The sequence below is a fragment of the Pelmatolapia mariae genome, linkage group LG22, assembly GCF_036321145.2.
Source record: "Pelmatolapia mariae isolate MD_Pm_ZW linkage group LG22, Pm_UMD_F_2, whole genome shotgun sequence".
Taxonomy (NCBI): Eukaryota; Metazoa; Chordata; class Actinopteri; order Cichliformes; family Cichlidae; genus Pelmatolapia; species Pelmatolapia mariae.
This window is the reverse complement of record NC_086245.2, coordinates 29,500,979-29,514,835: the sequence shown is the minus strand read 5'-3', so window position 1 is coordinate 29,514,835 and position 13,857 is coordinate 29,500,979. Positions and strand designations below refer to the sequence as shown.

At 41.8% G+C, this 13,857-nt stretch overlaps 1 protein-coding gene across 1 annotated transcript in view; it reads left to right on the top strand.

Moving 5' to 3' along the window:
• col22a1 (collagen, type XXII, alpha 1) overlaps nt 1-13,857 on the top strand; it is a 68,516-nt gene that overhangs the window by 40,400 nt on the left and 14,259 nt on the right. Inside the window, exons 28-55 of the mRNA XM_065469914.1 lie at nt 959-1,012; nt 1,111-1,155; nt 1,258-1,320; nt 1,630-1,683; nt 1,849-1,890; nt 1,977-2,009; nt 2,852-2,905; nt 3,356-3,409; nt 3,493-3,546; nt 3,642-3,695; nt 3,798-3,851; nt 4,279-4,383; nt 5,831-5,875; nt 6,393-6,470; nt 6,726-6,761; nt 6,841-6,894; nt 7,062-7,106; nt 8,213-8,239; nt 8,311-8,424; nt 8,731-8,784; nt 8,941-8,994; nt 9,102-9,155; nt 9,269-9,322; nt 9,490-9,543; nt 9,692-9,745; nt 9,855-9,908; nt 9,997-10,041; nt 11,574-11,627. Of these exons, the coding sequence (XP_065325986.1) occupies nt 959-1,012; nt 1,111-1,155; nt 1,258-1,320; nt 1,630-1,683; nt 1,849-1,890; nt 1,977-2,009; nt 2,852-2,905; nt 3,356-3,409; nt 3,493-3,546; nt 3,642-3,695; nt 3,798-3,851; nt 4,279-4,383; nt 5,831-5,875; nt 6,393-6,470; nt 6,726-6,761; nt 6,841-6,894; nt 7,062-7,106; nt 8,213-8,239; nt 8,311-8,424; nt 8,731-8,784; nt 8,941-8,994; nt 9,102-9,155; nt 9,269-9,322; nt 9,490-9,543; nt 9,692-9,745; nt 9,855-9,908; nt 9,997-10,041; nt 11,574-11,627 (1,542 nt within the window). The remainder of the gene's footprint in view (nt 1-958; nt 1,013-1,110; nt 1,156-1,257; nt 1,321-1,629; nt 1,684-1,848; nt 1,891-1,976; nt 2,010-2,851; nt 2,906-3,355; nt 3,410-3,492; nt 3,547-3,641; nt 3,696-3,797; nt 3,852-4,278; nt 4,384-5,830; nt 5,876-6,392; nt 6,471-6,725; nt 6,762-6,840; nt 6,895-7,061; nt 7,107-8,212; nt 8,240-8,310; nt 8,425-8,730; nt 8,785-8,940; nt 8,995-9,101; nt 9,156-9,268; nt 9,323-9,489; nt 9,544-9,691; nt 9,746-9,854; nt 9,909-9,996; nt 10,042-11,573; nt 11,628-13,857) is intronic.

Below are 13,857 nucleotides of genomic sequence, written 5' to 3'. Positions count from 1 at the left end.
GGCTGTGTGGGAAAATCCCAGTAGATCAGCAGTGTCTGAAATACTCCGACCAGCCCATCTGGCACCAATAACCAGGCCACGTTCACAGTTGCTTGAATCACCTTTCTTCCCAATTCTGATGCTCAGTTTAAACTTCAGCAGGTTGTCTTGACTACATGGCTTAATGCAGTGAGGTGCTTCCAGGTTATTGGCTGGTTTGATATTTGCATTAACAAGCAGTTGAACGATGCTAACCAACCACACTCCATCCATAAATCTATGGGTGTATTATTTAGCACATTCTGTTAATTAGCGCTAAGCTACAGGCTAATAAAATACTGGAATTTCCCTCACCACATCTGAAGCACAAACTTCTTGGATGGGCTGTATCATGTCATTTGCTAGATAATTACATTACATTACAAACTCTCTAAAAGCAGAAACACAGTGGAACTGAATTAGCAAAGATGAGGCCAGGCAGATAGCTACAAGCTACAGCTGCGTGTGTTGGGACACTTATTAATTAAAGAAGCCATATTCATAAATTTAGTTAAATCTTACGTCTTTGCAGTGTCCGCATGGATGAGAAAAGATAAAATGACAAATCAAAACAAATCCAAAATCACAAAATCTCAGAAAACAAGTCTATTCTTCTCTTTTTACCGTTGTTGTAAATCTCAGGGCTTTGGTACATTTGATTGGGAGATTCTTCACACCGAGTGAGACTCTGTGCAGAGTTGTGTGTGTTGTGGCTGTTGGGCAACTTTGGAGGCGAGCTCCAGGCTGCTCACCCAAACTCTGCTTCCTCATAAAAGAAAAGTTGCACAGAAACCACAAGCAAACTTTAAAAAAAGATGTTTTGGTTGGTAAACAGTGGGCTCATTGGTGCCACCGGGCTGGTGATATGCCTGGAAAATGCTTTTGGCTGGGACGAGTTTTGAAAGTATGACATCTAAATTATAATCTTGTGTCTCTAAAGGGGCTCAGGGGCGAGCGTGGAGCAGATGGTTTTCCTGGCAAGCCTGGACCCAAGGTAACGTGATTAACCTTACCCAGAAATACACTGAGCTTGTGCTTGTTGTGTTATTTATTCAGAAAACCGCCATATTAACAAGTGCGTTTTCTCTGCAGGGCGACGAAGGGCCTCCTGGACCAAGAGGACCTCCAGGGGAGAGAGTGAGCTCACAGTTGCCTTCGTTTTTGTTTATTTGGCATTTGGATTTTATGGAATACATTTTATTTTGGCATATTTTTTTAAATGTTTAATTTTGTTTCCAGGGGGAAGCTGGTGCCCCTGGACAGTTAGGTACTGCTGGAGCACGAGGTGACCGAGGCGTGCCGGTAAGGTTCTCAAAGCTTTCACAGTCATTCACAGCTATATCTCTGATTTACTTCTGCAAACAAGGGGCACTGTCCTTACTTCACTTTTGTACATTATGTAATCATTTCTATTAAAGTCAGCTCCAGTAAAATGAATGTCCCTAATTGGACTGGGTGACCTCCTGGGAACCCTTGGGGCCCGGTGGATGTTCCCAGATGCCATTTTGAGACCGACTGACTTTCCAATTATAAAGTTCTTACTTCCCTGTATTAATATGCACATGAATATCTGAGATCTGTAAAAAAAAATGAATATTTTGTTTTCCATAGGGAGAGAGAGGACAGACAGGACCAGTTGGGCCAAAAGGTGAAAAAGGCGACAAGGTAAAAAAGAAAAATCCGGAACCACTTTTATATTTTGGACACCTTAATAAAGTGAAGGAATAGGAGGAACGCTGCTGCATTTGTCTCACTAATGGTCACCCTGCAGTATTAGCTGTAATAAGGTAATTAGCATCCAGACTCTGAACATATTGTCTCCTGCCTCAGGGTGAAGTGGGAGCTATGGGACCGCCGGGCATTCCGGGAAATGTGAGTAATATTTCTGCTGTTTGTGTGCGTGTTAACTGTGATAGAGTGCAGATGTGGTGAAATGTTACCTGCTTTCTTCTTCACAGGTTGCAAATGTCATTCCTGAGCCTGGTGAACCTGTGAGTACGCTTCTTCTATTTCACAAACTCCAGAATCAAATCTGTGAAGAATGACTGGGTTTTTTTGTTTCTTTCTTTTAATTTGTTTGATTTTAAAAAATAAATAAATATCTTTACGTATTATATACCACCGATCAGACAGAACATTTGACACCTGACAGGTGAGGCGGATAACACTGATTATCTCTTCATCGTGGCAGCTGTTAGTGGGTGGGATACATTAGGAACCAAGTCAACATTTTAGAAAAAGGAAAAATGGGCAAGTGTAAGAATTTGAGTTAGTGTGACAAGGGCCAGATTATGACGACTGTGTCAGAGCGTCTCCATAACTGCAGCTCTTGTGGGGTGTTCCTGGTCTGCAGTGGTCAGTGTCTATCAAATGTGGTTCAAGGAAGGAACAGTGGTGAACCAGTGACAGGGCCATGGACTGTCCTGTTTGTTGCCACAAAGCAAAACTGGTTTAGGAATGGTTCGAGGAGCACAACAATGACTTTGAAGCACTGACTTGACCCTCAAATTCCTCAGAACTCAGTTCAGTCGAGCATCTGTTGGATGTCCTGGATAAATAAGGCTGATTCATGGAGACGCTACCTCACAACTTACGCGACTTAAAGGATTTGTTGCCAAACATCTTGGTAACAAATACGTCATCACACCTTCAGCACATGTTCAGGGGTCTAGTAGAGTCCATGCCTCAGTGAGGTCTGTTTTGGCAGAAAAAAGGGGGAAAGACACAACATTAGGCAGGTGGTCATAATGCCTGATCAGTATAAAACACTGTTCTTACTCTTCTCATCTTCTGCATTTTTGCCATTTATTTCATTGCTTGTTTTTACCTTAAGGGGAGACCTGGAGAGAAAGGAGAGAAAGGGGAACAAGGGAAACCAGGAGAGATGGTGAGTTTAGTTTTCACTTCCTCTTTTTACATAACCAAGCTTCATCCAGCAATACACTCAGGATCCCACTAGGTGCCAGTAGAGATTTGACATTGCTGCAGCGAGGCTGTCCTGTTACAGTGAGAGAGCTCCCGAGACTTTCCTTAATTGGCTAAGTAAATTAAATATTTGACACAGTCATGCAGTGCCCTGAATCTCTGTTCTCTCTGCTTTGCTGATATATTGTATATTAGGTAGCAGAACATAATGCATTGGTATATTTAGCATTAAATGGGCAACATGAATTATGTGCTGGAATTAACAGACTCATATTCTTAAGGCAGCATATGACAGTAAGTCTTTTTGTCGTAGAGGATCATCACTATTCTTCATTCATTTTTAGAGTAGCCCTTTTAAGGCTTTAAGAGAAATGTTTAAATATATTTTTAAATTAATGCATCTTCTCTGTAGGGTCCAAGAGGACTACCTGGTGAACAAGGTTTTAAGGGACCACCTGGAATACCGGTACAAAGCTTGTTATCACCTCACTCGTTTTAAGCTACAGTCAATCCCACTGGAATATCTCTGATTAGCTGCTTTTCTTCCAGGGGCCAAAGGGTGAGACTGGACTCACTGGAGAGACCGGGCGTGTTGGAGACCCAGTAAGTAGTTCCATCTAACAGGATTCACTTTTTAACGCCAAGCGCTACGTTTTCTATACGATAGAGGATGACGATGACCTCTGTGTTTCTTCCAGGGTCCACCTGGCATAGCTGGCCTTCAGGGTCCCCGTGGACTACCAGGAAGTGTGGTTAGTCCTTTCTTTCTGATCATTTATGTCTGTTGCATGTGCTTCCTATGACTTTATACTACACATTATTAAATTAAGCTAAGAATTATCTTTATGTTTTAGGGCATACCGGGAATTATTGGGCCTCCAGGTCCAGCTGGACAAAGAGGAGACAAGGTTAGTCACTTATTTTTAAACTCCATGAGTGCGTTTGGTGGGTGTGATTTGACAGGATCAGGACTTTGCTGAGGCTGGTATTGGCAGTGCAGAGAAACAGACTGCTGAGAAAAAGAGCGACCTTGTATGTCCTCCATCATTGTTTCAGTCTGAATTCATTTGAATCCTGCTGCAGCAGCTACATGTAGGAGTAGCAATTCAGAGCTCTTTGTACTCTCTCTAATGCCTTTGCAGTTTTAATATGCAGGACAAGGTGTATAATAATTATAAGACTGAGATTTAAAATAATAAATGATCATACATAGAATTGAATTTGACTTTGCCTAAATTTCTTTCAGAATCCAGAGCAACAAAAAGTATCTGAGGCATCTGCTTTGCTGACTTGAGAGACAAAAGCAGAATCTTTTTATTCTGTTATTTATTTTAGGGGGAACCTGGAAAACCAGGACAACAAGGTCCTGCAGGACCACCTGGAGAGCCTGGTTTGACTGGACCTCCTGGACTACCAGGGAAGGGGAAAGATGGACAAAATGTAAGGCACAGCTATGTTATTTACTGAATGTTTACCATAGTTCATCCTACAAATATAATGACATTTAAAGTGATTCATTATTATATTTAATACAATATCATATTATAGGACAGTGCCACAATTAAGCATTTACCAGCTATGATTAGAATAGATAAACTTTTCTGGATTTTAGCCCTTCTGTATCACATTAAGATTTTTTCATCTCCATCACCATGGCAGCTGTATCCATCTCTTATACTGTCAAAGGCTACACCATGGAGCCAGCTAATGCAAGTTAGCTGGCTCCATGAGGACAAACAAAAAGAAAAACCACCTAAAATTAGAGCACAGGCTCTGTGTAAGGGCTTTATTACATAGCATCCATAATATTTTTCCAATAATTCAAATAAAATGGTCAGAAGACACAAACACAGACAAGAGGTGTAGCCGACTGCCACTGGCTACACCTACCCGAGGACAAAATTAGCTCTAAAGACGTGCATGACCGGCTTGTAAACAAGTTGTTTTCAAGGCTGAAGTTGGTATTTGAACATTGGAGTCTGCGAAGGCTGACTCACTTTTGCAGCCAACCTCAAGTGGCCTTTAGAAGAACTGCAGTTTTAAGGAATTTTGAATAGAATTTATTCCTTTTTCCAATTTGTTATTCCTAAGCAGTTTACCTTCAGCTGCTTTAAAGTTTGGGAGAATTATCCTGGTAAACACTGCCAAACCATATTGTTTTCTCTTTTTATTTGATTATTATTTGACACTTGGCATCCTAATAATGTAAACAATCAATACATTTATACACATTTCCTGCTTTGACTTAAAACGCTGGGATCTTTTGGGATCTAATCCTGTAAATTTGCACAGTATTTACCAGCACAGCATGACTTTGTTGTACTGACCAGCACCAGAAAAGCAATATTAGACATGATATTATGAAGTCTATCTGCATTTTAACAACAGACATGTATGTTTATCGAGGTTAGGATTACCTCTCCCGTGTGACTGTGCCTCAGAACACTCTTTTGTATTTCCACATGTGTTCTGCTAGTAAACATCTCCTCGCCTGTTGAACCGCAGCGTAATATGAGCACTTGTATGAGGCAGAAAACAAGCCTGAGTAGGCACATTTTGTGCTGGAGCTCAACATGTGTCTTCATCATTTTTCACCGTGATCCAAACATGTGGCCATCCTGCTGACGGGGCAGAGCAAACAGGAAGGACATTGTTAAGACATATAACATTAAAACAGCAGAGGGGCACAACAGATTTGCCTCACAGCAGTTTTCACTCCCCTTTTTTTTCTTTTTACTTCTTTTACAGCTGCCAGGTGTGGCCCTGAGGCCTCGATACAGTCACGTGCATGAAGAATAGGAGCTCTTTGTGGACCATAAATGATTTATTCAAAGATGTTTAATTGCAGTATATTGGTTAATAACCAATTTTATTTGTGGTATTACAGGGAGACCCGGGGCCACAGGGAATCCAAGGACCCCCAGGGCTGAAGGTAATGTCATTTCAGAAGTTTGTAAGAGTTTTCTAGGTCTCCTCGGCTGTTCCGGTTTATCATGCACAGGTGCTCTTTTGTTGATGTGGAAAAACGTTCTTTTTTTTTAGTTGTTGTTGCCCGAATGAGGAAAAAAACAATTCATCTTTGTAGAAAGCAGCAAAAGCAATTTCCGTGTCCACTGCTCTGTGACCGTCGCTCTGATTATGACTGCCTCTTTGTTGTGAAGAGCTTGATGTGACGGTTTCAGTACGCGTGAGGCTGGGAAGGGGCATTTGGTGGATTTATGGTGTCAAACTGCTCGCCCTCATCACCGAGACGTTTTCTCTTCTGACTACAGAAATGTCAGCCTTAGATTGTATTTGTTTTATTCATTTTTTTTCCCAATCACTCAGATAAAAACTGAGTTGTATTTCTGGGTTTGGCAATCATTGCTGAATGCAGTACGCCAGAACCTTAGCTAAACATACTGGCAGCTGGAGGGTGAAATAAATGTAGCTTTTTCTTTTCGTCACAGGGTCAACCAGGGTCACGAGGAGAACCTGGGTTACCAGGGGACAGGGGTCCTGCAGGAGAAGGCAAAGTAGGACAACCGGTACGTACACCACGCCACAGTTATCCTTTTGACCTTCAGATCACTGGTAACCCATCTAAGTTAGCGACAGTGTTGTTAATGCCCATCGTATTTTTGTTTAATTTCTTTTATCTGCTTGGAAGCACCAAAGATAAACTCTAATGCCAAAATATGTAACACTTTACTGAAAATGTAACATCTCATCTTCTAGATCCTGAAGATTTACAATGTTGCTTTAACGTTAGCCACAAATTTCACCATGACGTTTGTTTACAGGGACCTCCAGGACAAACTGGACCACCTGGACCTGTGGTAAATATTTACTGAAGCATTTTTTAAATAACTCCATGCTATTATTGTATCGTCTTTAACATGTATTTCTGGGTTTAAGGGTTTGAGGGGTCCACCAGGTGTCGCTGGTCCTCAAGGCCCAGCAGGTCATAATGTAAGTCCAACACTGAAATATTTACTCATAAATAAGTTTATTTATGCTTCACTTGTCTTGACTTGTATAACTCTCTGCAGTGAACCACAGTTTTGGTGGATGCTGATGCATGCCTGTGATCTTCAGCTGATAGAAAATGTAATGTGTTGCTTTTTCTCCAAATGTAGGGTCTGCCAGGAAGGCCAGGAGAAAAGGGCTCACCAGGAGAGCCTGTAAGTACAGAACAACAGGCTACATCAGAGCTTCTGTTTCTCCAGCTCTTTGCTTAGTTTTAGTGCATGCATTAAATATAAAGCGGGATATGAGAACACTTTGTCCTGTCACTATCACTAGGATCATGTGAGTTATCAGAGCAATTTTTACCAAATTGTTTGGACTTGTTGGTCGCAGCTTTTCTGTTTGGTTCACATTATATTTTTTCATGAAAAGGTTCTAAAAAGACCTAAGCTTAGCAGCTAAATATGTTTCTCAGACTGTAACATGAAACAAAATAGACATAAAATGAGAGCAATATTGGAGAGAGACTAAATTAATACTCAGATTGCTGTTTGAGCATGCTCGGGAGTTTGGAAAACTACATGCAGTGTCCTTTGGGCTGTTCTATGGGGGTTTCAAAGTAAGTACAAAGCATCAGGCCTGTTGCTCGTCGGTCTAAAACCTTGGTTTGCATCCAGCTCTTGTTTGATGGCCACACGCTGATTGCAGTGACTGATTGTGGTGGTGTCAGCGAGCTTCCTCTGAAGGTTTTTCAGGTGTAGCTGTATAGCAAGGATGAGGGAACTTAGTCATTGAGGACGGGCTCAGAGTAGTTTGGGTGGTTTGGGCATCTTATGTGTCCTCTCTGCCTTGACGTCACCTCAGTATCTTACCAGAAGACCTGGAGGCCATGACCTGGGCTCCTCTGCTTAGACTGCCACCCCCACGACCTGGACCCAAATAAATGGCAGGAAACAGATGCATGGCTGAATGGATGTTGCTTTGTGTTTGCTGAATGATCAGTTGCTAACATGTTCATCCTACCAAGTTTATAAGGCTATATTTTCTTCTTGTTAAAGAATAAAGTCAACCTTAGAGTCTCACTAATGTAAATGGTCAACTTCTGGCTGCGGCTCGGGGATATGGGAATAAAACTCTGGAATCTAGTTTCAAAGTTGAGGTTGGAAATCTTGAGAGTCCACTAGAACGCAGCATTCATTTTAAAGCAAGATGTTTATATTCTATATATATGTGATACTTTTTTTGGACACAATTTTGGCTTGTGCACAGATCCCTTGATGTTACTTTGTTTCCATTAACTCATTTATTTTCTGTCTCCCAGGGAAAAGCCCCAGACTTTGACCCAAAGGTAAGAAGCCATTATTTGATATGATTTGATATGTGGATCATTTGATGACAGCGTGTCTGTGCCATCTTTAGGAATTTTGCTCAGACTGCCCTGCAGGACCACCGGGACCACCTGGACTCCCAGGAATCCCAGGAGATAAAGGACAACAGGGACCTCCTGGGAAAAATGGACAAGATGGATACCAAGTGGGTCAAAGTTATTAACATGTCATAATTAAAGTGAATGACCTCACTTCACTTCTCTTGCCTAAAGTCTATTATAATGTAACAGCATGTATTTAAGCACATTTTGTGTTTTGTGTGTTTGCTGCCCTGTGTGAGTCATGAGGTCTGAGCCTCGCCATCCGTCACCTGCTGTGACGGATGGCGAGGCTCTGTCTGCATCATTAGCTCGGCCTCCTCTGGGGGGTAGCGGTGAACGATTAGCAACCAGCGACGGTGCTCGCCACTGTTGGCTCGGACAGAGACTGATGGTCTGCTGTGTCACTGCAGGGCCTGCCAGGACTAGCTGGACCTCCAGGGGCCCCCGGAGCCGATGGAGGAAAGGCATGTTTGCTCACTTACTGCCAAACTTATTAGCTGCTTCCATCAGTTTTGTTTTGTTTTTTTACATCATTCAGATGTTAGGGAGATATTTTGAACTTTATTTTCTCAAGCCTAAAGTTTTTCCAACCAAATGCTTTTCTCTTTTTGTTACCACAGGGTGTAAAAGGTGATCGAGGACCTGCTGGAAACCCCGGAGACAAAGGGGACAAGGTGTGTTTTTCCACTGTGACATTTCCAACCTTCCTCTCGCTGTGTTTGAAGAAACATCCAATGCAAAGTCTTCAGCTCGATTTTAATGACCATTATCTGTTTAATAGGGTCACCCAGGGCCTCCTGGTCATCCAGGTCCTCCTGGATTAATGGGTACACCTGTAAGTCGATGTTTCAGCCTTGTTTATAACATTGTCAGAATACGGGAGCTTTTTTTTTTTTTTTTTTTTTAAGTGAATATTGACCTCCACTGACATCGTCTCTTCCTCTTCAGGGTAACGATGGGCTGCCTGGGCCTGCGGGCCCCCCAGGACCCCCTGGAGAAAAGGTCAGTTAGCACCCTGTGTACTTTCTGCTCAGAGAACCCATTACCCATGTGTCATTATTGTACAACCCGCTTCCCTCTAGCGTGTAGGTCACCGGCCTGTGCCGTAATAATGGCTATTAATCATTTCTTTTTTGCTGGTGACCCGTTTTTGTGTTTGTTTTCACCAGGGCAAAGAGGGTCTCAAAGGAATCCAGGGACCACCAGGGCTTCCTGGCTTGATAGTAAGAAAAATCATGAGAACGTGAAGCATCATGAATATGCAGTTCCTGCTGGATGCTGTGATTATTTTAGGCAGCAATATAAAACCATAAGTGGGCCTTTGGGTCTTTGACGTTGCAGACTCTAAATAATTGTTTTCCTTTATCACAGGGGCAGCCTGGCAAAATGGGAAAAGATGGCAGACCAGGTGAACCAGGAGAATCTGTAAGTTGATGGAAATGACCCACAGAGCATAAAACGTTTGAACACCAACTGGAAGATATTGTCTGTATTTATTTATACACATTTGCTCACTCAAGGTGTTTCCTTTCAGGGCAAACAAGGTGAAACTGGACCCCCAGGAAACCCAGGGCTCAGGGGACTCCCTGTAAGTAACCAGCAGTAGATCTGATGGAAGAACCTGGTGATATACAAATTGCTGTGACTGATTCGCTGCACCTTCTCTTTCTAACCAGGGCTTTAAAGGCCACAGAGGAGAACCTGGAGCTCCAGGAACTAAGGTTGGTTTGCTTTTAATGTATTTGAGCAGAGAGGTGCGCTGTTAAACAAGAATAATATGTTAGAGACATTACAAGAGAAAGAGAAGGAGTTATAGGTCAGTGTTAATGAATGGTCAGGTACAAAGACTGAAATCGTAATGATTAAAAAGCAGCCAATGACCAAAGGAAAACTTCAAAATACCAGTTTAAAGACATCTGGCTTTTTAAAGCAACACATAGAGACATGATGGATAACTTTTGAAGACATTTTTCATTTTCTCTATAGCTGTTTATTATCTTTTCCACTTAACTGAATAACTAACACATCAAACGCGAGGAAGTTGATAACCACCGTTGCAATACTGTTGCCTACTGAGGTTTTAAGGTTTTTTTCAGCCAGTTACCACAAAGAAACGTTGGCTATCTTGAGCTTGCCTGGTAGTCTAACCCTCAGTTTAACTAAAACATAGCTGTTTTTCCTTTTTCATGCAGTATCAGACTCCTAAAGCAAAGTAAAATAACCCACCGCATTACAGACTTTATCAACTAATGTAATGCCACGACTAAAGAATACAAATACTGAGAGTTTCCAGCAACAAGAAGGGACACGCATAAACAGCTGACCTTAAAAATGCAAGCTAAACCATTTTGAGATTCTGGCAGTGCAAAAAAGCAGAAAATCTGCACCAGTGCAGTTTTATTTATGTTTTGTGACAGCATTTTTTTTTCCTGAAGAGGTGTGCAGTTTCCCAGACAGCGTGATGGGTCCTGAAACAACTACCCAAAATAATCTTGGTGTCTGTGCAGACTTGCTGCATTCATATTACCCTCAAGAAAAACCAAGTAAAACATGCAAATATAATCAGTGATGGTGCGACAAAGGACGACAAATGTAGCCGCGTGTGTCGTCGTTGGTGGTTTTGAAAAGTGCCGCACCGTCACTTTCTCAACTGCTCACAAATGCATGCAGTGTGAAACTGGCGAGGAGTGTTACTTAGTCTCCGGCTCAACAGCCTTACTCACAGCAGGAGTGCAGGGTATAGCACACAGCCACGTTCGCTGTTTAGCGTGCCGCACTGCACCGTCACCTCGTGTCTGACACCAGCCCAGAGGCTCACCTTTTTTTTAAACATCCGTTTTGATAGAGACTCATTGCACCTGCTGCTTTCTTCTGGATTCTGTCAAAGCCCCGTGACCAATAGCATGGCTCATTACAGACAAGTCTGAGTGAGTCACAGCGAGGCAGGCAGCCTCCTCGCCCTGCAGCCAGTCTGCAGACAGCTTATTAGAGGAATTGTTGCCGTAGACACGACACTTACCCTTCATTGTCACTTCCATGTAAATTAAACTCAATCTTAAAATTAAAAGTAGATTTTACAAGTGCAGACTGTCTTAGCGTAGTCTGGAAGCATCATATAGATTCTTACAGTAAACTCTCTGGTCTGCAGTGCTGTGCTATACTTATAAGCAGCAAAGGTTACATTATGAGTCATCATAATGTAACCTTCATATTCTCTCTTTGTTTAGTTGATGTTTTTTGTTATGTGGCACAGGGAGAAGATGGAAAGCCTGGATCACCTGGACGTGACGGTAAAGCTGGGAAAGAGGTACGTTCAGCATTTTACACTTGGTGGGTTTTTATCAAATTTCGCTTCCTTCCTTTCTACTTTAAGTGCTTAATACATTTATTAGAGAACTGCTCAGGCTAAGGTTTATCACACAGCTGCCCTAAACTAACAGTAGTGGGAATTAGCAACCAGTATGTGCAGGTTTTTAACTTTAACATTATTGTTTATGAGTTTTCTAGGAATTTTCAAATGTACTGTTTTACAAAAAAAAACAACCAAAATATTATTATTATTATTTGACGAAACTGCCAATAATTTGCCAATTAATTTACAATTAATGCACAATTAATTTCCTAAACTGAACATTTTTTTTAGTGAATGAACATTATGCTTGATTAATTTCTCAGTGCTGACTCAAACTCAGGTGTAAAGATGTAAATTCAGTTACTCTCCTAATAAAAATAACTGTCACACAGCTGTGTGGCAGGTCATGTGGGACACAGTTGCAGAAATCAGAGACAAAGAATAATCTTAAAGACAGTTTTATTGCCGTCCTAAAGCTCAATAATTCACAAACTCAAACAAAGAAGAAGCTGCGATTCAATAAGGAAAACGTGGAACTCGAGGAAGACGCTGCGAGAGGAGAGGATGTGACAAAGGGTAGCAGAGGACTGAGACAGTAAATACACAGGAAGGTAATGAAGAAAGTGGAGACAGCTGGGGAAGAACAAATCAGGAGTAACAAGACAGGGGAAGCAAAACTGAACACAACACACAAGCATCAAAAGGAAAACATAGTGATTCCAGAAAAATCAAAACCCAGGGATCATGACAATAACAATATAACTTTTAGTTTTAAACACGTATGACAGATTTCTTCTTGTTTTTATCACAGTTTTATGGCGCTCTAATTCATTTATTAAGCACTGTACATATATACAGAAAGGGGCACCACAAGGAAAAATGCAGCTTTTATTATATTCAGTTTTCAGCCCTTATGGCACACTGAGGAACAGACAATACCTTTAAAGGAAAGAAATGTACACATGAAAAAACCCCAAATAAACCCTGATAATGCCTCTACTGCAGCTCTCGAATGCCCTCTCTGATATCCCCCCTGCTGTAAACATTTGTCACCCCCTTTGAAATCCTCCAGCACGTTCTGTCTCAGTCGCTGAGCTCTTGACGGTGATCATTAATGTTGTCTGGAAGCAGATGTATTGATTGAGGGAATGCAGATAATAAAAAGGTTTCTTCCTGGCACACCATCACCGGCATCTTTAATCATGTCTTTTATAACGACTGCGGCCAAGTCGTGGCAGTGCCGTTTTTATCTTTTGACACTGTGTGAGAGTTGTTTTTGTTTTGTTTTTTCTTTTTTTTTTCTCTCGTCGTCAAAGTAAAAACTCGCACATACACTCAGAAACTGCAGGATTGTTATGCACAATTGTTATCACAAAAACCTCTTTCACCAAGCTGATCCTCTGGCTGTGAGGCAATGAGACAGAATGTTCTCACAGCTCACGTCTCCTGAAGTAAGATTATATTTTTCACCTACAGCAACAAGAATTCACATTTAACAGCCTCCTACAGGAGAGGCTGCGGTCCAGTAAGGCAATGCTACGTAAGGAGATCAAATTAGCCCTTTGCATGTTTCTTTCACTATTGAGCAGCACAGTCAACTGAGTGCAGCTCAAACTGGCAGGTCGCAAATGAATGACCTGATGCTACACGTGATGCTACTTGAATCTGGAAAGCATGGTCCAGTGTTAGAACTGGTGTTTACACCTGCGGTTCTTTGGCTACAACGTGGTGATGCAGCGTGGTTTTTCCCATCAAACGCAGGCTCTGCAGGCGGATGCTAAAAGAGGTTGGGGAAGCTTTTTTCTAAATGAATTCTGAGCCTGCTTTATTATAAACCGCTCTGCATAAATCAGAGGCCTGTAGCAGCCGACTTGTCCAACAGGCAAGAAAACGGCAACAGTATTTCTGTGAGCAGTAGATACTGTGGTATCCACACTGTATTTCAGAATCTGATTAATCTCCACTCTCTGCTCAGATTCAGGCAAATGCTGCACAAAGTAATTTTACAAAGCTTCGTAGTGTACATGGGTATTGACCCGTACTGCTAAAGCAACACAAGAGTTTCTCAAAGTCAGTCACCTGATCTCAACCCAACAAACCACGTTTTTCAGTTACTGAAGACCAAACTAAAGGCAAAAGACCCACAAATAGGCAACAACTGAATGTGGTTGTAGTAAAGTCCTGG